Source organism: Sapajus apella, unplaced genomic scaffold (genome assembly GCF_009761245.1).
Source record: "Sapajus apella isolate SASKATOON/1434 unplaced genomic scaffold, GSC_monkey_1.0 scaffold125, whole genome shotgun sequence".
In the NCBI taxonomy this organism is placed as follows: Eukaryota; Metazoa; Chordata; class Mammalia; order Primates; family Cebidae; genus Sapajus; species Sapajus apella.
Window position 1 is genome coordinate 983,512 of NW_022437065.1, and position 24,154 is coordinate 1,007,665.

The 24,154-nt window shown below is 38.8% G+C and overlaps 1 protein-coding gene across 6 annotated transcripts in view; it reads right to left on the reverse strand.

Annotated features, from left to right (window-relative positions):
- Nucleotides 1-6,001: 6,001 nt before the first annotated feature.
- RPGR (retinitis pigmentosa GTPase regulator) overlaps nucleotides 6,002-24,154 on the reverse strand; it is a 64,441-nt gene continuing 46,288 nt past the window's right edge. For all 6 annotated transcript variants that reach the window (XM_032261645.1, XM_032261642.1, XM_032261641.1 and 3 more), the window contains 4 exons: nucleotides 19,630-19,812; nucleotides 11,918-11,975; nucleotides 10,225-10,313; nucleotides 6,002-6,682 (listed from right to left, as the gene is read on the reverse strand). In XM_032261645.1, the coding sequence (XP_032117536.1) occupies nucleotides 6,497-6,682; nucleotides 10,225-10,313; nucleotides 11,918-11,975; nucleotides 19,630-19,812 (516 nt within the window). In that variant the 3' untranslated portion in view covers nucleotides 6,002-6,496. The remainder of the gene's footprint in view (nucleotides 6,683-10,224; nucleotides 10,314-11,917; nucleotides 11,976-19,629; nucleotides 19,813-24,154) is intronic.

Genomic DNA, 24,154 nt, shown 5'->3' on the forward strand with positions numbered 1-24,154 from the left:
AAATGAACCAGCTTGTAAAAGACATTTTGAGAAGAGCAAGGAAGATGTGAATATAAGATTGGATAGCAGTTGACATTAGAAAATTATTGCTAAATTTGTTAGGCAAGATACGAGCATTGCGGCTACACAGGAAAATGCACAAAATGTCATTTGTTGAAATGCATCCTGATATATTTAGGGTTCGAATGTCAGGATGTCTAGCTAAAATACAAAACAAACATGGCAAAGTATAAGTGGAAGATCTACGTGATGGTTTCATGGGTATTTATTATACTTTTTTGTATATTTGAAATATTCCATAATAAAAAGTTTTTAAAAACCACAACAGGCGGCCACCACCACAGTCTCTACTCCACCCCACAGACATGATCCCCTCCCATTCCCCGCAGAATACCCAGCCCCCAGTCCCCCTCACCCTAGGCCCCTGTGCCAAGTTCGTCTGCCACTTCTTGCCCAGGATCCTGGGGGTCGTGACTGCCCCCTCCTCTGGCTGGCTCCTTGCTGCTCCTATCATAGTGAGCTTGTGCCATCCCCCTAGGATGGGGGTGTGGCCCTCGCTGCCAGATGCCCACAGCACCCTGGCATGACCTGCCAACCCCTCTTCCACATCGCAGCCAGCTACCTTTCCTGTGCCTGCCACTCAATAAACAGTTTCTGCGCACCCTCCCCCCCAAAAAAACCCACAACAGATTAACTTTAAATAAACAAGTTTCATATTTAAATTTTCTAGCTTTAATTTCTAAAGTCATATATTATCTAGTAATTACTGAGGACATCAACTTATACATCCATCTTTTGCTTAAAGTTTTCTCCAATTGGAGTAAGCTTTTATATTACTTTTCTAATTCTTAATTGCTATATATGCACTAAATTAAATAACTATATTTAAGGAGTCGATATAAATCTGATTGCAAGTTGGAAAATATGTTACCTATAAAGTCAAAGTTCATATGCACAGAATTTTAATGCTTTTTAAGTAATTATAGGCTAAAAACATTACAATAGAAAACTTTTCTGTTGTAATAACCTTTGTGTCCACAGGGAAAATTCTGTAAAAACTTTAAAAGCAGTGTTCTACTATTTTGACAAGTTCTGAACAAATTACTTGGACAGATTGCTTCTAAACCTCAAAAGATTTTCTAGAATATTAAAAAGTTGTTCACCTTGGAAAAGATGTTTACCACTGAACCAGATAAGATCTTTCTTTTTTTTTCTTTTCCTTTTCTTTTTTTTTTAAGACAGAGTTTCACTCTTGTTGCCCAGGCTGGAATGCAGTGATGCGATCTTGGCTCACCAGAACCTCCACCTCCTGGGTTCAAGCAATTGTCCTGCCTCAGCCTCCCAAGTAGCTGGTATCACAGGCATGCGCCACCACGCTTGGCTAATTACGCATTTTTTAGTAGAGACGGGTTTCTCCATGTTGGTCAGGCTGGTCTTGAACTCCTGACCTCAGGTGATCCACCTGCCTCAGCCTCCCAAAGTGCTGGGATTACAGGTATGAGTCACCGCGCCTGGCCAATAAGATCTTTTTTAAGTAAAAATAAAAAGTATCTTATTGTCACTTACACAGTCCTTAAAGTTAGATACAGTTCTCTAGCCCACTGCTACTTAAGACATCTCATCTGTTATAATATACGTAATATACATACCAGATGAAAATAGAAGTGGAACTATTTGGGAATGCAGCTTGCCATGGCCAGATAAGCTTTCATGTTGTAGTTTTAGTGAATATTTTTAGGGTTAGGATAACATTTCCTGATGTTTTCGGTGATTAGTATTGTACAGTAACACTATGCCAAAGTAGTCCTCTATCACAATTGTTAGAGGGACTGCTTATCAGATCTGTCTGCTGTCTCTGAACTTTACTGTAGCTTCTTCCAACAGAAACATCTTACTTCACTGTTTAATAGTTGCTAACTACCTCATTATCCTGACTCCCCACACTCCAAAGAAGGCTTAGTATGCATCTGTATGCAATAGGAAACTTCAATTACCTTAGTAGAATGATCACTTTTCTAGTCAATTCTTTAACTCTCATTTCCTGCTTAAAATCTGAGATTTAAGAGACTAGACACTATAAACAACTGAAGGGTTTTCGTGGTATGATGTGTAACTGTCAAACTGAAGCACTGATATGCGTTGAATTTTGTCCCCCAAAAAAAAGATATGTTGAAGTCCTAACTCCCAGGGACTCAGAATGTAATCTTATTTGGAAACAGGGTCTTTAGAGAGAGAATCTAGTTAAAAGGAATAATTAGGGTGGGTTCTAATCCATTACAGCTGGTATCCTTATAAAAAGGGGAAAGAAATGTGGACACAAATACACACAGAAGGAAGATGGCATGAAGACAAAAGACTACAGTGATACATCTACAAGCCATGGAATGCCTGAGACTACCAGAAGTTAGGAGAGACATTTGGAACAGACCCTTCCATTGTGCCTTCAGAGGGAGCATCTCTGCCAACACCGTGACTTCAGACTTCTGGCCTCCAGAACTGTGAGGCAACACAGATCTGCTGTTTTAAGCCATCCAGTTTGTAATACTTCGTTAAGGCAGCCCTGGGAAACTAGTATATATATAAGCACCTTTCAAAATTATCTTTTCTTAATTTTCTTTTATCTTAAATGTTTTGACATGGATTTGCATGCTCTAAGACCTAAAAATCTTATCACTGCTATTTAAAAAATTAATATCTAATATTTGATCCATAATATATCTGAACAATGTCAATGACTCCCTAGTACCCAAGTCAATGGATTCTATTTTTCAGGTCCCATTAAGGTCAACAAGAAAGTCTAAAATAATATCATTATAGAGAGGAGAAAGGAATTAATAGAAAAGATAACAATTGCGAGTAGTTTCAGGATTAGAAGAAACCATTTAATTTTTTGTAAAGCTATAAAGTTAATCAGTAAGGGCAGCCAGGTGTGGTGGCTCACACCTGTAATCCCAGCACTTTGGGAGGTCCAGGCAGGCAGATTGCTTGAGCCCAGGAGTTTAAGAATAGTCTGGGCAACATGGCGAACACCATCTCTATGAAAAAAATACAAAAATTAGTTACTCATGGTAGTGTGTGCCTGTAATCCCAGCTACTTCGGGTGCTGAGGTGGAAGGATCACTTGAGCCTGGGACATAGAGGTTGCAGTGAGCCGAGATTGTGCCACTGCACTCCAGCCTGGGTGACAGAGTTTATTTGTGACCCTGTCTTAAATAGAGAGCTAGATAGATAAATAAAGTTAAAGCTGCATTTACGGATAAAATTAATGCAGCTCCATTTATTTTTGAAACTAATATGAATTGATAATTATATTCAATTCTATTAATTATCTCTTCTGTGTTTTTAAAGAGTTCTCAGATATAGTTTTTTTTTGTTGTTTTTTAAGTTTAGTGTCCATTAATCTCCTTTCCATTCACTTAGAAAATAGGTTTTCAAATTGCTATATCTCCTACTGATAATCAGAGTCACATCCCATTTTCTTAATTTCACTTACATGTAACTGTAACTTTCTGTTTTCTTAGTTTCTGGCATAACATCTGGCATATAGGAGGTACTTGTTAAGTATTCAATGTAAATGCCAGACAGGGAACTCAATTTAGAAAAGAAATATAATGCAAGTATTCAAAGCCCATGGGCAGATGGCTGGTATGTTTCTACAGTGGTTTTTAGAAACATATTAACTCTTATTATTAAAATTGTCTCTTGGTGTTGATGATTTTCCACAAAGTATAAATTGTTTTGAGACCTCCAACAAAGCAGGGATACTTCATTTGCTTGGTCAGGTTTGACTCATGTGCCTCCTCCAAGTGTTTTGACATAATCCTTTCTTTGGAAATAAGCTATTTGCCTAAAAGCTATTTGATTTCCTTGGTCTCTAAGCTGCCCTTTTCTCCTTTTGAATGACCAGCAGAATGACCAGTACAGTGGGGAGGTGCTAAGATGGTCTTCAAGATCCTTGCTTTCTAGTATTCATGCCCTTGTGCTATCCCTTCACTTCACTTTGAGTGTGGGTGGGACTTGTGACTTGCTTCTAGCCAGCAGAATTTGACAAAGATGGATGTTACTTTCATGATCATGTAACCTAAAATTATGACCTCTGTCTTGTTAGCAGACTTATTGACTCTTGCTTGCTGGCTTTGATGAGGAAATCCACCATACAGACAGGTTCTTTCCCATAATACAAGTACTACTAGTTTTTTACTGCTGCATAACAAATTACCATAAATTTAGTGGACTAATACTACGTGTATTTATTATCTCACAGTTTTTATGGGTCAATGGTCTGAGTACTGCTCCACTGGGTCCTCTGCTCAGGGTCTTGGAAGGCTGTAACCAAGGTGCCAGCCAGGGCTGTGTTCCAATCTGAGATTCAGGTTCCCCTTCCAGGCTCATTGGATGCTGGCAGAATTAAGTTTCTTGCAGTTGTAGGACTGAGGCTTTCCAATCCTAAAGGCTGTCCACCACTTCCTGGCACATGGCCCTCTCCATAAATATGATAGCCGGCTTCTTTAAGCCCAACAGGAGAGCATGTCTGCTGTTTTGAATCTCTCTGGCTTCTTACCATGTCAGGCCTTTAGAGCCTCTTAGAAATGGCTCTCTGATTAGGTCATGGCTACTTAGGATTATCTCTTTTTTGCTTAATTTCAAGTCAACTGACAAGAAATTTTAATTACATTTGCAAAATCTTTTATCTTTTCTATATAATGTAACCTAAGCAAGGATGTGACATGCCATCATATTCACTGGTCCAATCCACACTCATGAGGAGGGGATTATTCAGGGCAGGTGAGAACCTTGGGGGTCATCTTAGATTTCTACCTACCACAATTGGCATATCTTACTACCACCTATGAGCTTTACTTCCACTTGACTCCTATAGTTTATATTTTAGTATTTTTGCAATATTGTACCATCGTTGCAATAGCCACTTTTTATTGTATTTACCTTTAATAAAATAAAAATTCTACTAACTGTAACATTTACACAGAAAACTATTAAGATTTCAAAATCACATCTATTCTGAACTAACATCCTTACAACCCCCGTGCATGAAATGCAAAGATGAAGTTTCTTTTTTTAAATGAGGCAATGGTCACTGTGAATGAAGAATAAAATGTTTTATTTACAAGCTAGAATGGGGAAAATGAAGACAGTTGGCTCTACTGAGTAAGTAGTACCTGATAGCATAAACAAACAATGTTTCTATCAGAGTAGACTTGATATGGTTTGGATGTTTGCTTCCTCTAAATGTCACCTTGAAATGTAATCCCCAATGTTGGAGGTGGGGCCTGGTAGGAGGTATTTAGGTCATGGGAGCAGATCCCTCATGAATGTCTTGGTGCTTTCCTCCCCCATAATGAGTGAGTTCTCACTTAGAGTTCATGTGACATCTGACTGGTTAAAAGAATGTGGCACCTCCACCCTCTCTCTCTCTTGCTTCCTCTTTCACCTGCCATGTGATGTGCCTGCTCCTGCTTTGCTTTCTTCCATGAGTGAAAGCTAACTGAAGCCTCACCAGAAGCTAAGCAGATGCCACTAAGCTTCCTGTACAGCCTACAGAACCATGAGTCTTTTCTTTATAAATTACCTAGCCTCAGGTATTTCCTTATAGCAACACAAAAATGGACTGACACAAGACTTAGCAGATTTATCCTTCCTATTCTTTGTGGCAGAGCACTGTGTGACTGAACCAAACATGGTTACTACTGTCAGTGCCACAGACAGTCGAAATGAGCAAGGCTAGCCATGTTCATCTCTCCTATGACGGTGATCTGTGGCATGGTCAAACACTCCAGATGATACCACATAATCTGCAATGTTTTCATGACAAGTCACTTCTCTAAAGAAAGGAGTGGGAAGCAAAGAAACTTCTGTACTCAGTTTTCCACAGATGTACCATTTACACAGTTGCACTGAAATTTTTTTACTCAGGGGTAAATGCATTTTGCATACTTCTATATTTTAAAATTATACTTTTTGCCCCCATTTTGTGAACTGATAATGCCAAGAACCTCCAAATTTTATTAATACTCATTAATTTTAACAGTGGAACTGACCAGATACAGTTTATTGAAATATGTTCATTATAAACAATTTTACCTCAGCTTTGTGAAAACTGCAAATACATTGAAAACTGTTACAGTGTCATGAGATTGCAAATATTGCCTTATAAAATTATAAAGAAGTAAAATTGTTTAGTAAAAACCAAGAAATATCTTATTTCAATTTTCCACATATAAAAATATACTTTTTATTGCAACACTGAACAGTTAAGGCCACAACACTTAGAGAATTTGAGATACGCATATTTTGAAATGACATGTCAAAAATATTAGCATAAATAAATATCAAACCTGGTCATACTGATAGAGATCAAATAAAACATATGAACCTATATCTTTAAAAGACTACTACCAGAAAATTTCCTTCATAAGTTATAATGTTTTTCAAGTATAAATGACAGTATGCTTGGTGATGTGAAAACATAAATATATATTTATAGTACTGTACAGGATTTTGATCTTCTCTCTGTGTTTGCTGGTGGAATATTCTTACTATTCTCACTCACGTGGTTCTGGCCGGCATCTTTATTATTGCTTTTTAAAATGATTTGATCTTCTACGGGTTTTATCTCTGGGAGTAGCTCACTGTTCGAGGGCACCCTTTTGAATTTTAGAAAAAGCTAGGAAAAAACCACACACAAAATATTCATTTCCGCAAATGAATCATTCACTTAACAGTATTTAGGGTGTATCATTTTCAACAAGCATGAACATGATTTCATCATCTCTTATGGGGCACCACATGTGTACTATGGCATCTGCTAGTATTTTTCCTTTCACCAAAATGCAGTCAGGATTCCACCCTAAAATAAGACCTTTCAGGGTCTAACATTCAACACCATCAACACCTTGGTGATATATTATCTTTTTCTTCAAAGAACAAATTTAATGTTTTACTTTGTTAAGTTGTAAGAGGAAAATACATAAAAACTAGAATATTACCTATTGTAATTTTTAAATGTATCCAGGAGGGGTCGTTTTCAGGACATGTCTGTCATTCTCAGTGTATGGTAGCTACAGTGAATTTGTATTGTAATATTCTGAAGGAGGACGATGTACCTCCCCATTCCTGTAGACAAGAACTTCTAGCAAAAAGCTAGTGCTACCAAATGATGGCTGTGTGAGCCCTGTGTGTGGGTCTGAGCAGGCAGTCAAATATATGGAGCTTCTGCTCAAGGGAGGCTAGGGCTACAGATACATAGAATATAGATAATAGATGAGAGATGAAAGTAGCCCCAATAACCCAGGGATTCCAGGCAGGTAGAAAAGAGAATGTAAAAAAAGAGACAAAAAGAGCAGAGTGAGAGGCAAGCAGGAGAAGAGGAGCTAGCACCAAGGACCAAGGTTTGTAGGTGCAAAATTGGGAAAATAGGCAGTTCAGAAATCAAGAGAGAAAAATACATCAAGAAGGGAGTGGCCAACAGGGCCACATGCAGAAGAGATCAAGTAAGATGACAAACGTTTCATTTGATTTAGGCCCTTTGAGAATGTAGCCAGAAAGAAAATAGGACTCTTGAAGAGTGGTAACACAAACAATGGTTTTGACAAGATGCCAAAACAAAAAAACAGGAAACAAAAACCAGGTGAAAACTTGGCTCTTCCAGAAAAACAAATGGTGCCAATAATAACAGCTTGCCTCTAGCTTTAAAGAATGGAGAAACTAGGGTAAAAAGCGGTAATCCAAAAAGTAAGAGTCTAGAAAAAGGATCTACGGGTTGACATGGAAGAACTTCTGTCCCTGCTATGATGAAGAAATACACAACTTGAAAAAGTCTGCCGCTATAAAATACCAAGAAATGCTGATGAAGTATAAAAAATAGAATTTTATAATGTACAGGTAATCTCCGAAAAAACTAAGGGAAATATCCTTGTAGACCAAACAAGAAAGAAGGAGCAGAAAGTCTCAGAGGTGATTAAGAACTAAAATAGTATCTGCTGACTCATAACTTAGACTTTTAAGTTTGAAACAATTTGATCTCACAAAATGAGGGGAACTGGAACTGAGACCCCTACATAATGTGAGGACTTTCTAAGTACTATGCCCTTAATATAAGTCTATCTGCAAATATTGTGGTCAACCCTTAACTGAGAAAGGAAATTACAGTGGTCCTTCAGTCACTCCAGGGCTAATAAAGTGAATGAAAACTCCCTATAGATAGACTTACTCTAACTCAGGCCTTCAAGGATTTCCACAAAAAAGTCCCACTGAAACAAGAACTCACAACACAAATTTCAAAACACAAATGGAAACAAATCACCATTAGCAAGTCAGCCAAAGCAACACACATATTTAGACTCCTAAGAATGACATTGGAATTACTAAATACAGAATATAAACTAAGCATGCTTGAAGTACTAGAATAAAAAAACGAAAGCATAAAACAGGGCACTGATTTTAAAAGACCAGATTGATTTGAAAAAGAACAAAAATACAACTTCACTTAAAATGTGAAAGATGTGATCACTGAAATTAAAACTCAATAGGTGGGTTATATAGCCAAGTAGTCTCAGCTAAAGAGAAACTATGAAATTAATGAAAGCCCTGAAATTACCCAGAATATCACTTAGACATGGAAAACATGAAATTGACAATAAAAGATATGTACCATAAAATAAAAAGTTTTATATCAGAATTTGAAAGGGGAGAGAAAATATTCAAATATATAATGAAAGAGAATTTTTAAAAATATGATAAATGACATGAATTCTCAGATTCAAGAGTCATAATAAATTCCAAGTAAGTTAAAATTAAAAACTCCATACCTGCTGGGCACAGTGGCTCAGGCCTATAATCCCAGCACTTTGGGAAGCCCAGGGGGGTGGGTCACCTGAGTTCAGGAGTTTGAGACCAGCCTGACCAATATGGTGAAACTCTGTCTCTTCTAAAAATACAAAATTAGTCAGGTGTGGTGGCATATGCCTGTAATCCCAGCTACTTGGGAGGCTGAGGCAGGAGAATTGCTTGAACCCAGGAGGTAGAGGTTGCGGTGAGCCAAGATCGTGCCACTATACTCCAGCCTGTACAACAAAAGTGAAACTCCATCTCAAAAAAAAAAAAAAAAAAAAAAAATCCATACTTAAGCATCTCATAGTAAACTGAAACACATCAAAGACAATCTAAAAAGCAGCCATAGAGAAATGGCAGTTTATATACCAAGTTATCAGCAATTATACTAAAACAAAATTATAGACGGCAATAATGGGAGCAGATACTAAGAGAAAATAGCTGTCAACCAGCCATATTATCATTTAAGAACTATGGTAAAATAAAGATCTTTTCAAGTGAACAGAAACTGAAAGTTTTAACTGTCAACAGACATCTGTGATAGGAACTTCCAAAAGATTTCTTCAGAAAGAATTAAGAATTCCAGAAGGGACATCTGAGTAAAAAAGTGTTATAAAACATACAAATAACATATGATTTGTGATGTTAAAAAATTTTAAACACTGGGTACTATAACTTTTAAAATAAGAAAGAAGGGGTGATAGGCAAGAAAATTCTTCTAAGATCCTGGCATTATTTGGGAAAAATATAGGAACACTGATGAGCTTTAGATTTTAGGTATGCATGTTAAAAATTTCAAAGACAAAATCCAGCTGTATAGGCCATTTATAAGAGACACATCTAAAGCATAAGTTAAAGTAAAAGGATGAAAAAAAGATCATCATTCTAATGCCAACCAAAGGAAAAGTAGTATATTAAAAATATGCAAGGCCAGGCGCAGTGGCTCATGCCTATAATCCCAGCACTCTGGGAAGCCGAGGCGGGTGGATCACAAGGTCAAGAGATTGAGACCATCCTGGTCAACATGGTGAAACCCTGTCTCTACTAAAAATACAAAAATTAGCTGGGCATGGTGGCATATGCCTGTAGTCCCAGATACTCAGGAGGCTGAGGCAGAAGAATTGCTTGAACCCAGGAGGCGGAGGTTGCGGTGAGCCGAGATCACACCACTGCACTCCAGCCTGGGTAACAACAGCAAACCTCCATCTCAAACATAAAAAAAAAAAAAAATGCGACACCACCTGAAATTCTTCAGGTTTTCGGGCCATAAAAACTCATATTAAGACAGTTAAATTGTGTGACTCGCCACATGAAAAGTAAAAGGAATAATTCAATACTTTGGTCTTAGCATTAAAAAGGATAATTCATTTCACTTACCTTTGTTTTCTTCATGTCTTTCCTTGGTGTTGATTCTTTATTTTCTAGGATTTCTAATGAACTGCTTTTGGCATGATCAAGTATGTTTCCTACAATTGGATCATTCAGAAATACTACTTTTAACTAATAGGAAAAAGAAAAGACCTGATGCTCTCAGTGAAACTCTATGAACCCTGAGTTGTGGGATGATACTAAAAGGGCTCACCACTGGAGTAGTGGACAATATCCTACACTGCATATTTCCTGAAAAGTTGGCTTAAAGTGAAAAGCCCAGAATTACCTCACCAAAACTGTCAATGTTTAGATGACCAGTATCCAAATATTGCTACAAAGGTAATAGCAAATGTTAGAGAAGACTTCTGTAAAATACAAATTACTTTAAAAATTAACCTAGTTATGATTACATTCTTTATACTCAAACAGACATTCTATTTTTTGGTGTTTCAAATTAATCCACATGTTCTATATCTGAATAATTATCTTTAAAGTATACTTGTAAGGCATATTCATTGTTTTAATTTTATATAATCAACTACTTAAAGTTTATATTTAATTTCTTTGTAGCACTTTAGGCTATATGTTAAGAATACTTAGAGGTGATACATTTTTTTAACACTTGCCTAAAATATTCTAAAACGTACTACTTTTGTGGCAGAAGTTAAAAGGAACAGGATGAAGGAAAGTATTCCTTCCTCAGCTTAAGTTTGGATATGATATCCAGTATTACAGATAGTTATTTTTTATGAGAACACGGTCAAATATATACTGCAGTGTGATGGTGTGGAAACAATGTGGGAGTCGTACTGCAGAAACACAGATGATCTGGGTCTAGATTATGTAGATTTCAAGAGCAATCACAGTCGCCCCTATTCCACAGCACCTGTTTTCTGACACTAATAGATAAGCTTAGGAAAGAACTTCTCCTCAGTGTCTATAGTAAGATCAGACTCAGGTCTGGGCCCCTGGGAGGGAATAACTGGGTGACCGCTGTGGCTTTAGGCCAGCCCAGTTGTCCCAACTTGCTTAGGCAATGGAGTCTGGCAGTGCTCACTAGAAATATAAATTGGAATTTGGGGCAAAAGCTTGATTTAATAATACTGATCAAATAGAGAGAAAAAAGGTAGTAAAAAGGCTACTTAAATTTCTTAACACCAGCCAGGTGCGGTGGCTCACACCTGTAATCCCAGCATTTTGGGAGGCCAAGGCGGGAAGATCACTTGAGGTCAGGCGTTTGAGACCAGCTTGGCCAACATGGCGAAAGCCCATCTCTACTAAAAACACAAAAATTAGCCAGGCATAGTGGCAGACGCCTGTAATCCCAGCTACTCAGGAGGCTGAGGCAGAAGAATCACTTGAACCCGGGAGGCAGAGGTTACGATGAGCCGAGATTGTACCATTGCACTCCAGCCTGGGTAACAAGAGCGAAACTCTGTCTCAAAAACAAAAACAAAAACAAATCCTTAACACGTAAGCAGCAATGAATAATGCAAATATTCGTATGTGAAGAAGCTGTGGTGGTTATTTATAAGAACAGGTAAGCCTGTATCACATATTTCATAGCTTCATATGAGGATCATGTGACAGTAAAAACTATTAAAAGATATGTAAGCTTGTAATTACCCAATTATGGCATATATATGCATATATATGTGTGCATGTATGTATATATGTATGTTATCAAACGTGCTCATACCTTTTAGGTTTTCATTGTATTCAAAAACGGCCCGTTCCTGTAGGTTGGCTTTTTCTTTCTATAAACAATAACAAAGCAATATAACAGCAAATAGTTTTGTGCTGGTCTAGAAAACTTAGTCTGAATCTTTAAGCAGGTTCCAGAGTCTTCCTCTAGCTAATGACATAAACATGTGACAGTTATTTCACTTTGCTGAGCTCTTGTAAAATGAGGAGCCTTAGACGCTGACTGATTGCAAATGTCCTCCTAGCGTAAAATTGTGTCATTAAAAAAACTGTGATTCAGGAATTCTCCTCAAAGAAGATTCATGAACACTAATTGGCATATGACTTGTCTCAACATTTTACAGCGTCAAATTAGTATTGAATGATTTCTATGTTAAAGAATCTTAAAGACCACCCTGACCTGAACTCATCAATGTTCCCTATAAACAGAACCATTTTCTCCTTCTGAAAGAAAATAATAACTGCCAGAATATTTTTTTTCCTAGTAAGAGAAAGGAGTCTTGGAAAAAGAAGGAACCAAGGAATAGAATGACCTTTAGCAAAATATCAATTTGTAAATTTAAAATGTATGTACACAAAACATGTTTCACAAGTACACATTCAAATAAAATGACAAGTATGTTTCACTGGTTGTCTATGTTAGGGAAAAAGGGGAAGGGGAAATGGAGGTAAAAGGGAATACATTTACATGAGAAGAGCAATGATGAGAGTGTTTCATCAACTAGAAGGTATGACTAACTCAGTGTTCTGCAAAAGAGGTTCAAAAATTGAAAACAAAAATGAATCAGTACAATGTCATGCAGTTTGGGTTGCAGAATTCCATACTTCAGAAGTTAATCCAGAGTAGTGTTAGCAAACGAATGATTTCAAACCTACCAACTATCTCCTAGCAAGATCACTCTCAGTCAAAACTGCCAATGGAAGAGATTATGTTTTGGGCATCTCTAGCTCCACTTTCAGGGTGATTTTTGCTTCCTTAGTGATATCTTCTCCTATTCCTTCTATACATACTTTTGTCTAGACTGCATCTTTGAAGAACTGATCACAACTTCAAAATACTGCTGTGACCAGCTTTCATTCATTCACACATGTAAATTTAAGCAAGTGTGCATACACATACACACCCCATTTCTGCCACCAGTGGCAGGGCTCCTAACTTTGCACTTTCAACATTTCAAGGACCAGGTGCTGAACTTCTTGGTTAATTTTCCAACAGTATACTATCCTGGCCCATACCACTCTACTTCCACTCATGTGGGAAGCAGAATGCTACCAAGCAGCATTCTAGAAAGTGTGTTAGACGGTGATCCAAGAAGGCCAAATAGGAACAGCTCCAGAGTGCAGTTCCCAGCTAGAACAGCGCAGAGGGTGAGTGCTCACCACATTTCCAAACAAGTTTTCACTGCCCCCATATCAGGAGATTCCCAGGCTGAAAAGCGCCACGAGTTTTCAGCGTGGCAGTTTCAGCTGCTGCTGGTTCAGTGCACAGAAACTCACACAAGTCTGGGTAGCCATTTCAACTGGCACCTGGAACGCCTGGAAGACAGAGCCACACATTCAACTGAAAGGGAGGGGGCTGAGTTGGGGAACCAGGCGATGTGGCTCGGTGGGTACCACCCCCACAAAACAAGCAATCTGAAATGCTCTGGATTGAGAGTTTCACAGCAAGTGCAGCTAGACCCAGGACCGTCCAGCTCAGTGGGGAGAAGTGTGTCCCCCACTACCGAGGCAGTCCGTCACTACCGAGGCAGATCACACAGCAGCTGGGCAGAGCCTGCGGCAGCTCAGCAACACCTCTGCTGGCAGACTGTGACTAGACTACGCCATGTGGGGCAGGGCATCTATGAAAAAAGGTAGCAGCACGACAGGAACATAAATAAAGCCAATCTTCCTAGGACAGAGCACCTGGGAAAAGAGGCAGTTATGAGTTGAGCTGCAGCAGACTTAAAGGTACCTGCCCTGCAGCTCTGCACGGAACAGCGGAGCTCCCAACACAGCACTTGAGCTCCTATAAGGGACAGGCTGTCTCCTCAAGCAACTCCCCATATATCCAAAGAGACATCTCATAAAAGAGAGCTCAGGCCGACATCTGGCAGGTACCCTTCTAGGATGAGGGTAGCAGAGGAAGAAACCGGTGGCAATCCTTGCTGTTCTGCAGCCCCTGCCAGTGATCCCCAGGTGAGAGGGGTCTGGAATGGACCTCCAGCAGTCCTGCAAGAGAGGGGCCTGACTGTTAGAAGGAAAACTAAGAAGCAGAAAGAAATAGCTTCACCATCAACAAAAAAGGACGTCCACTCAGAGACCCCATCCGAAAGTCACCAACTACAAAGACCACAGGTAGATAAAACCACTAAGATGGGAAGAAACCAGCACAAAAAGGATGAAAACACCAAATACGAGAATGCCTCTCCCAAGGGATCACAACTCAGCAGCTAGGGATCAAAGATGGATGGAGAATGAGTCTGATAAATTGGCAGAAATAGGCTTCAGAAGGTGGGTAATAACAAACTTCTCAGAGCAAAAGAACATGTGCTAACCCATTGCAAAGAAACTAAGAAGCTAGAAAAAAAGTTAGATAAGATGCTAACTAGAATAAACAGCTTAGACAAGAATATAAACGACTTGATGGAGCTGAAAAACACAGCAAGAGAACTTTGCAAAGCATACACAAGTTTCAATAGCTGAATTGACCAAGCAGAAGAAAGGATATCAGAGACGGAAGAACAATTCAATGAAATAAAATGAGAGGGCAAGAATAGAGAAAAAAGAATGAAAAGAAATGAACAAAGCCTCCAAGAAATATGGGATTATGTGAAAAGACCTAATCTACGTTTGATAGGTGTACCTGAATATGACGGAGAGAATGAATCCAAGCTGGAAAACACTCTTCAGGATATTATCCAGGAAAACTTCCCCAACCTAGCAAGGCAGGCCAACATTCAAGTCCAGGAAATACAGAGAACACCACAACGATATTCCTCAAGAAGAGCAACCCCAAGGTACATAATCATCAGATTCACCAGGGTTGAAATGAAGGAAAAAATGCTAAGGACAGCAAGAGAGAAAGGCTGGGTTACCCACAAAGGGAAGCCCATCACACTCACAGCGGATCTCTCGGCAGAAACCCTACAAGCCGGAAGAGAGTAGGGGCTGATATTGAACATCCTTAAAGAAAAGAACTTTCAACCTAGAATTTTATATCCAACCAAACTGAGCTTCACAAGTGAAGGAGAAAGAAACTCCTTTATGGACAATCAATTGCTAAGAGATTTCGTCACCACCAGGCCTGACTTACAAGAGCTCCTGAAAGAAGCACTAAACAAGGAAAGGAGCAACCAGTACCAGCCACTCCAAAAATGTACCAAATGGTAAAGACCATCGACACAATGAAGAAAATGTGTCAACTAACGTGCAAAATATCCAGCTAGCATCAAAATGGCAGGATCAAATTCACACATAACAACATTAACCTTAAATGTAAATGGACTAAATGCCCTAATCAAAAGACACAGACTGGCAAACTGGATAAAAAGTCAAAACCCATCAGTGTGCTGTATTTAAGAAAACCATCTCATGTGCAAGGACACACATAGGCTAAAAATAAAAGGATGGAGGAGGATTTATCAAGCAAATGGAGAGCAAAAAAAAAAGCAGGAGTTTCAATCCTACTCTCTGATAAAATGGACTTTAAACCAACAAAGATCAAAAGAGACAAAGAAGGCCATTACATAATGGTAAAAGGATCAATGCAACAAGAAGAACTAACGATCCTAAATATATACGCACCCAATACAGGAGGACCCAGGTTCATAAAGCAAGTTCTTAATGACCTACAAAGGGACTTTGACTCCCTCACAATAATAATAGTGGGAGACTTTAACACCCCACTGTCAATATTAGGCAGATCAACAAGACAGAAAATTAACAAGGATATCCAGGACTTGAACTCAGATCTGGACCAAGCAGACCTAATAGACATCTACAGAAATCTCTACCCCAAATTCACAGAATATACATTCTTCTCAGCACCGCAAGGCAGGTACTCTAAAACTGATCACATAATTGGAAGTAAATCACTCCTCAGCAAATGCAGAACAGAAATCTACCAGTCTCTCAGACCACAATGCAATCAAATTAGAACTCAGAATTAAGAAACTAACTCAGAACCACACAACTTCGTGGAAACTGAAAAACTGGCTCCTGAATGTCAACTGGATAAACAATGAAATTAAGGCAGAAATAAAGGTGTTCTTCAAAACCAATGAGAACTTAGACACAACGTACCAGAATCTCTGGGACACATTTAAAGTAGTCTCTAGAGGGAAATTTATAGCAATAAATGCCCACCACAGAAGCAAAAAAAGATCTAAAATTGACACCCTATCGTCAAAATTGAAAGTGCTAGAGGAGCAAGGTCAAAAAAACTCAAAAGCTAGCAGAAGACAAGAAAATACTAAGATCAGAGCAGAACTGAAGGAGACAGAGACACAAAAAACCCTTCAAGAAATCAATAAATCCAGGAGCTGGTTTTTTGAAAAGATCAACAAAATAAACTGCTAGCCAGATTAATAAAAAAGAAAAGGGAGAAGAATCAAATAGATGCAATAAAAAACAATAAAGGGGATATCAACACTGACTCCACAGAAATACAAATTACAATCAGAGATTACTACAAACAACTCTATGCACATAAACCAGTAAACCAGAAAGAAATGGATAAATTCCTGGACACTTGCACCCTCCCAAGCCTAAACCAGGCAGAAGTTGAAACCTTGAACAGACCAATAACAAGGGCTGAAGTTGAAGTAGCAATTAATAGCCTACCAACCAAAAAAAGTCCAGGTCCAGACAGGTTCACAGCTGAATTCTACTAGATGTACAAAGAGGAGCTGGTACCATTTCTTCTGAAACTATTCCAAATAATCCAAAAAGAGGGAATCCTTCCCAAATCATTTTATGAGACCAACATCATCCTGATACCAAAACCCGGCAGAGACTCAACAAGAAAAGAAAACTTCAGGCCAATATCCATGATGAACATAGATGCAAAAATCTTCAATAAAATACTGGCAAACAGATTGCAACAGCACATCAAAAAGCTTATCCATCATGATCAAATAGGCTTCATTCCAGGGATGCAAGGCTGGTTCAACATACGCAAGTCTACAAACGTAATCCACCACATAAACAGAACCAAAGACAGAAACCACATGATTATCTCAACAGATGCAGAGAAGGCCTGGGACAAAATTCAACAGGTTTTTATGCTAAAAACTCTCAATAAACTAGGTATCGAAGGAACGTATCTCAAAATAATAAAAGCTATTTATGACAAACCTACAGCCAATATCATACTGAATGGGCAAAAACTGGAAGCATTCCCTTTGAAATGCAGCACTAGACAAGGATGCCCTCTGTCACCACTCCTATTCAAAATAGTATTGGAAGTTCTAGTCAGAGCAATTAGGCAAGAAAAAAAAAAATAAAGTGTATTCAATTAGGAAAAGAGGAAGTCAAATTGTCTCTATTTGCAGATGACATGATTGTATATTAAGAAGACCCTATCATCTCAGCCTCAAATCTCCTTAAACTGATAAGCAACTTCAGCAAAGTCTCAGGATACAAAATCAATGTGCAGAAATCACAAGAATTTCTATACACCAATAACAGACTAACAGAGAGCCAAATCATGAGCTAACTCCCATTCACAATTGCTACAAAGAGAATAAAATACCTAGGAATACAACTAACAAAGGATGTAAAGGACCTCTTCAAGGAGAACTACAAACCACTGCTCAAGGAAATAAGAGAGGACATAAACACATAGAGAAACATTCCATGCTCATGGTTAGGAAGAATCAATATTGTGAAAATGGCCATATTGCCCAAAGTAATTTATGGATTCAATGCTATCCCCATCAAGCTACCAATGACTTTCCTCACAGAACTGAAAAAAACCACCTTAAACTTCATATGGAACCAAAAGAGAGCCCACATAGCCAAGACAATCCTAAGAAAAAAGAAATAAGCTGGAGGCATCATGCTACCTGATATCAAACTATACTACAAAGCTATAGTAATCAAAACAGCATGGTACTGGTACCAAAACAGAGACATAGACCAATGGAACAGAACAGAGGCCTTGGAAGCAATGCCACACATCTACAACCATCTGATCTTTGACAAACCTGACAAAAACAAGCAATGGGGAAAGATTCCCTGTTTAATAAATGGTGTTGGGAAAACTGGCTAGCAGTGTGCAGAAAGCAGAAACTGGACCGCTTCCTGACACCTTACACTAAAATTAACTCCAGATGGATTAGAGACCTAAACATAAGACCTAACACCATAAAAACCCTAGAAGAAAATCTAGGCAAAACCATTCAGGACATAGGCATAGGCAAGGACTTCATGACTAAAACACCAAAAGCATTGGCAACAAAAGCCAAAATAGACAAACGGGACCTAATTAAACTCCAGAGCTTCTATACAGCAAAAGAAACAATCATTAGAGTGAACCCACAAACAACAGAATGGGAAAAAATTTTTGCAATCTACCCATCTGACAAAGGGCTAATATCCAGAATCTACAAAGAACTAAAACAGATTTACAAGAAAAAAAAGAAACAAACCCATCTAAAAGTGGGAGAAGGATATGAACAGATTTTTCAAAAGAAGGCATATACGAAGCCAACAAACATATGAAAAAATGCTCATCATCACTGATTATTAGAGAAATGCAAATCAAAACTATATTGAGATACCACCTCACACCAATTAGAATGGCGATCATTAAAAAATCTGGAGACAACAGATGCTGGAGAGGATGTGGAGAAATAGGAAGACTTTTACTCTGTTGGTGGGAGTGTAAACTAGTTCAACTATTGTGGAAGACAGTGTGGCACTTCCTCAAGGACCTAGAAATAGAAATTCCATTTGACCCAGCAATCCCATTACCGGGTATATATCCAAAGGATTATAAATCATTCTATTATAAATACACATGCACATGCACATGTATGTTCATAGTGGCACTGTTTACAATAGCAAAGACCTGGAACTAACCCAAATGCTCATCGACGACAGACTGGACAAGGAAAATGTAGCACATATACACCATGGAATACTATGCAGCCATAAAAAACGATGAATTCGTGTCCTTTGTAGGGACATGGATGAATCTGGAAATCATCATGCTTAGCAAACTGACACAAGAACAGAAAATCAAACACCGCATATTCTCACTCATAGGCAGGTGTTGAACAATGAGAACACATGGACACAGGGAGGGGAGCATCACATACTGGGGTCTGTTGGAGGGGGTCAAGGGAGGGACCATAGAGGGGTGGGGAGGTCAGGGAGGGATAACATGGGGAGAAATGCCAGATGTAGGTGACGGGGGGATGGAGGCAGCAAACCACCTTGCCATGTGTGTACCTATGCAACAATCCTGCATGATGTATCCCAGAACCTAAAGTACAGTAAGAAAAAAAAAAGAAAGTGTGCTAGAGACAAAGTTTGCCTGACTTACAAATTAGCCAAGGCCTTTCTCCTATGGCACATGAATGAAGATATTCATGGAAGTATTTCTGATCCCAAAGGCAGCTGGAATTTGTCCTCTGCAGAAACCAGGAAACCCATATGTTTTCTCTCAGCATCTCAGGATTTAAGCACCTAACATCATACCTTTTTTTTTTCTCATCATACCTTTTCAATGGTTTCAGCTGAGCCATCATTGGCTCTTTCTGCTCCTTCTGTTTCACTGTGGTCACCTGCAGAAACACTTTCATCATCTCCCACAGTTTTCTTCTGGCTTTCCAGATTTTCAACATTAATTTCCTCATCCACATCTTCTAGTTTTGCTTCTATAGTTTCAGGAAATTCATGATGCTGTGACAAAAATTGACCATCAGAGAAGAGTAAGATCGTCTTTTTAAAAAACTAGAGATTTGATACTGTTGTAAATAATTTATGTCATCTAACAAAAACATGAAATATTAATTCAAATATTGAAGCCAAAGAAATAAAATACTGCATAGCCCATGCTGAATACCAAGTTACTACATTAACAAGGATTTTATGCATGTCACCCTATTTCAATGACTAGAATTCCAAAATTCTTACTAGCACCTATGGCAAGGTTACAATGGAAAAATGTTGAATATGCTTTCTTGATTGTCTGAGAGTGCTTTTTACCTTGAGAAAAGTTTAAAAAGCTTTGTCTACCATAGCATTATAACACAATCATATCTATATATTATGTTCATTTTCCAAAATATAGGGATTTAGAATCACTTCAGGATTACAATTCACTGATAGTCATGAAGAAGATAAGTATAATTATTTACATTCCAGGAAAAAAGATAAAAGAACATAGTTTAAATGGTTTGCTCATGGTTACTAAAAGCAGATGGAAAACCAAACAGAGACAGAACTTGGCCTATCTGGCTACTGGTCAGCTAATCCAAATGATAAATGAGCCTGTCTATGGATTTGATAGATTGATAGTAAATCATGGAATGCTTATTGAGTATAGGCAGAAAATATTAGTTTTAGCCTTTATTCGACACTGAGGTTTCTTTTTCGTTCTTATTGCCCAGGCTGGAATGCAGTGGCGTGATCTCGGCTCACTGCAGCCTCCGCACCTCCCGGGTTCAAATAATTCTCCTGTCTCAGCCTCCAGAGTAGCTAGGACTACAGGCATGCACCACCACCGCCAGCTACTTTTAGTAGAGACAGGGTTTCACCATGTTGGCCAAAACGTTCTCCTGACCTTGTGATCTGCCCGTCTCAGCCTCCGAAAGTGCTGGGATTAAGGCGTGAACCACTGCACCCAGCCTCTTTTTTTTTTAACTTTCTTATTTTGGGTGAAATAGTCTGTCATTAAGATATCATATTTCTCATTAGATTCCCTCACCCATACGTTTCATTTACACACTTCACTAAAGTTATAACTTTATTTATAGTTTATTACAGTTTATTATAATAGCTTCTAAAACATGTGAAGCAGTAATCAGTGCCATTTACTCCCTCAAATACCATTTGTACAAAGTTCACCTCGGCAATATTTGGCTCAGGCCATATCCCCTTCAACACTGTAATTCGCTTTTGGTGGTCAGCTTTCTAGTGGCTGTTTGGCTAAGGATAAAGCCTGTTATTCAACAGAATCTTTAGTAGGTGGTTGGAAAACAATGCCTCTAAAAATTAACTCACCTTTCTTCTGTAAAAATACAAAATGCGAGAGTCCAGGCTAGGAAGAGGACATGTTTATACAGTATGCCATAGTAATAAATATTAGTGTCATCCTCAGGCCAATGGCAAAGGTGTGGCCTAATAGCATTCCCACTGAGGACAGGAAGCCCTAAGTAAATAAAGCTTTGAGATTTTAAAAAGAGTTTCAGAAATTACTCAGGAAGAACTACATTTAGGTTAATCCAAGATCATGAGGCAATGTGTGCAAGAGAGGAATGTGGGAGAAGGAAACACGGTACCAGGGCAGACAGCTATTTCAAATGATGATTGATTACACTGGGTAGGGTTAACCATCAGGGAGTTACCATTTACTATTAAGCTTTCTTTTTTTCTGCATGATTCCCACCCCCCCCCCTTAATTCTTTTTTGAGACAAGGGGTCACTCTGTCACCCAGGCTGGAGAGCAGTGGCGCAATCTTGGCTCACTACAACCTCCACCTTCGAGGTTCAAGCGATTCTCCTGCCTCAGCCTCCCAAGTAGCTGGGATTACAGATGCCCATCACCATGCCCAACTGATTTTTGTATTTTTAGTAGAGATAGGGTTTCTCCTTTTGGCCAGGCTTATCTCAAACTCCTGACTTCAGGTGATCCACCCGCCTCGGACTCCCAAAGTGCTGGAATTACAGGTGTGAGCCACCATGCCTGGCCTGATTTCCCCCTTTGAGTGACTTATGTTGTATATCGTGCCTAGGCAAATATACATTATTGGGTAGCTAAAATTATCAGAAAGAACTTCACCTTGAAAGGGAACGGGAAGAAAGATTACAAGATTTAAGACTTATGGACTGATAGCTGTATTCATAAATATATGTGAATGAAAGGTTAACTAAAAAGAACAGTGCTCCTGAGACAAAGAATTTCAGACTATGCCCCTCTTTTCACAGACAGAGGGATCATTGAACTGTGTTCCCAGCATAATCCTCAATTACTTGGAAAGCTTAGCTAACCTACACCTGGGTCATCTCCAACTGGTCTTGTTAGCGGAGGTATTCATGTAACCACAGGATAATATCATGCTATTATAAAAAGACACTTGGGTGTTTTATCTTATTTTAGAAATAAGTAAAACACTCATAACAAACTACGATTTTACTCATTAACTTTAAGAAATCTATAACAATGAAGAACTGTTGGAACTATATCATTTTCTAAACTTGAGAACGCTATTAGAAAATGAAATTTTCACTAGAAATCACAACACTCACACTAAGGACATTTAAAATTATTCTATACACATGTGGACAACTACTTTAAATCACAGAAAGCACTTACCTTTAAATTGAAACAATTTGGGAGAGACTGGCAGAATACTGTCATTTTATAAAAAGAAAGGGTAAAGTTTGAGTACATTTTTGGCACTAGAACCATATAAGAAGATGTAAACAGGTAGTCTGAAATGGTCAATATGTGTCTGTTACTGTTAGGATCACGGTAAAGAACTGAATGGGCCTGACCTCTCACAAAAGGACCCTTTGTTTCATTGGTCAGACATGGCACAGTCAGGTGCAGACTTTGGTCTGGCTCAGGGCAACACTTTTCATATTTCTTTTTTTTTTTTTTTTTTTGGAGACGGAGTTTCGCTCTTGTTACCCAGGCTGGAGTGCAATGGCACGATCTCGGCTCACCGCAACCTCCGCCTCCTGGGTTCAAGCAATTCTCCTGCCTCAGCCTCCTGAGTAGCTGAGACTACAGGCACGCGCCACCATGCCCAGCTAATTTTTTTGTATTTTTAGTAGAGACGGGGTTTCACCGTGTTGACCAGGATGGTCTCGATCTCTTGACCTCGTGATCCACCCGCCTCGGCCTCCCCAAGTGCTGGGATTACAGGCTTGAGCCACCGCGCCCAGCCACTTTTCATATTTTTTAAGGAAAAGATCAAGAGAGCAAAGGTTCCTACTGAGGTTTCCATTTACTTAAGGACACAATTACATTGCATGCTTTAAGAAGGACAGATTGCTGGGGTGGGGGTTGGGTGGTGGGGCAGTGGGTGGGAAATGACTGAAGGGGGTTAAAGTGGAGCTTCTGGGAGAGCTGGTACTGTTTTTCCTTGATTTGGATGCTGATCAGTTTGTGATGGGTGTGTTCGCTTTGTGAAAAATACATTGAGCTATACATGTATGAGATAGGCACTTTTGTCTGTGGGTATTACAGTTTTTTTAAAGCAATAAAGCAAGGCCGGGCGCGGTGGCTCAAGCCTGTAATCCCAGCACTTTGGGAGGCCGAGGCGGGTGGATCACGAGGTCAAGAGATCGAGACCATCCTGGTCAACACGGTGAAACCCCGTCTCTACTAAAAATACAAAAACATTAGCTGGGCATGGTGGCGCGTGCCTGTAATCCCAGCTACTGAGGAGGTTGAGGCAGGAGTATTGCCTGAACCCAGGAGGCGGAGGTTGCGGTGAGCCAAGATCGCGCCATTGCACTCCAGCCTGGGTAACAAGAGTGAAACTCCGTCTCAAAAATAAATAAATAAATAAATAAATAAAGCAAACCAAAGGTTTAAAGTATAAAATTTTGTGCTATAATTCTGAATTTCTGACATGCCTCAATGTCATATAGGGTAGAAAATGTTTTCCAAATAGGTTAATATAGTATAAAACTTTAAGTTATATCAGTTGGAAAAATCAAAATTTCAAGCTTTTTTTTTTTTTAAGGACAGGAAAAGTTAACATGTAAGTTCATGTTTTAACTACAATGGAAATCATGGAAACAGCAGTAGGGGGTGGGAAGGGCATTAAATACAAAGATCTAAGTGCTGCTTTCCAAGCCTTAATCTAATCACACATGGCCTAAGCGTGGCGCCCAGTGAATGTATTTTATAGTCTACCTGTAAAATGGAAAAATAATATTAGCAATACCTATCTCAGAGGATTTGTGTTAAGATTAAAAAGATTATTTACAGAGAAAAATCACATATGAACAAATACTATATATTTGTATATAAGTATAAATGATTTTGTAAAGGCCCTTCCATAAAAAG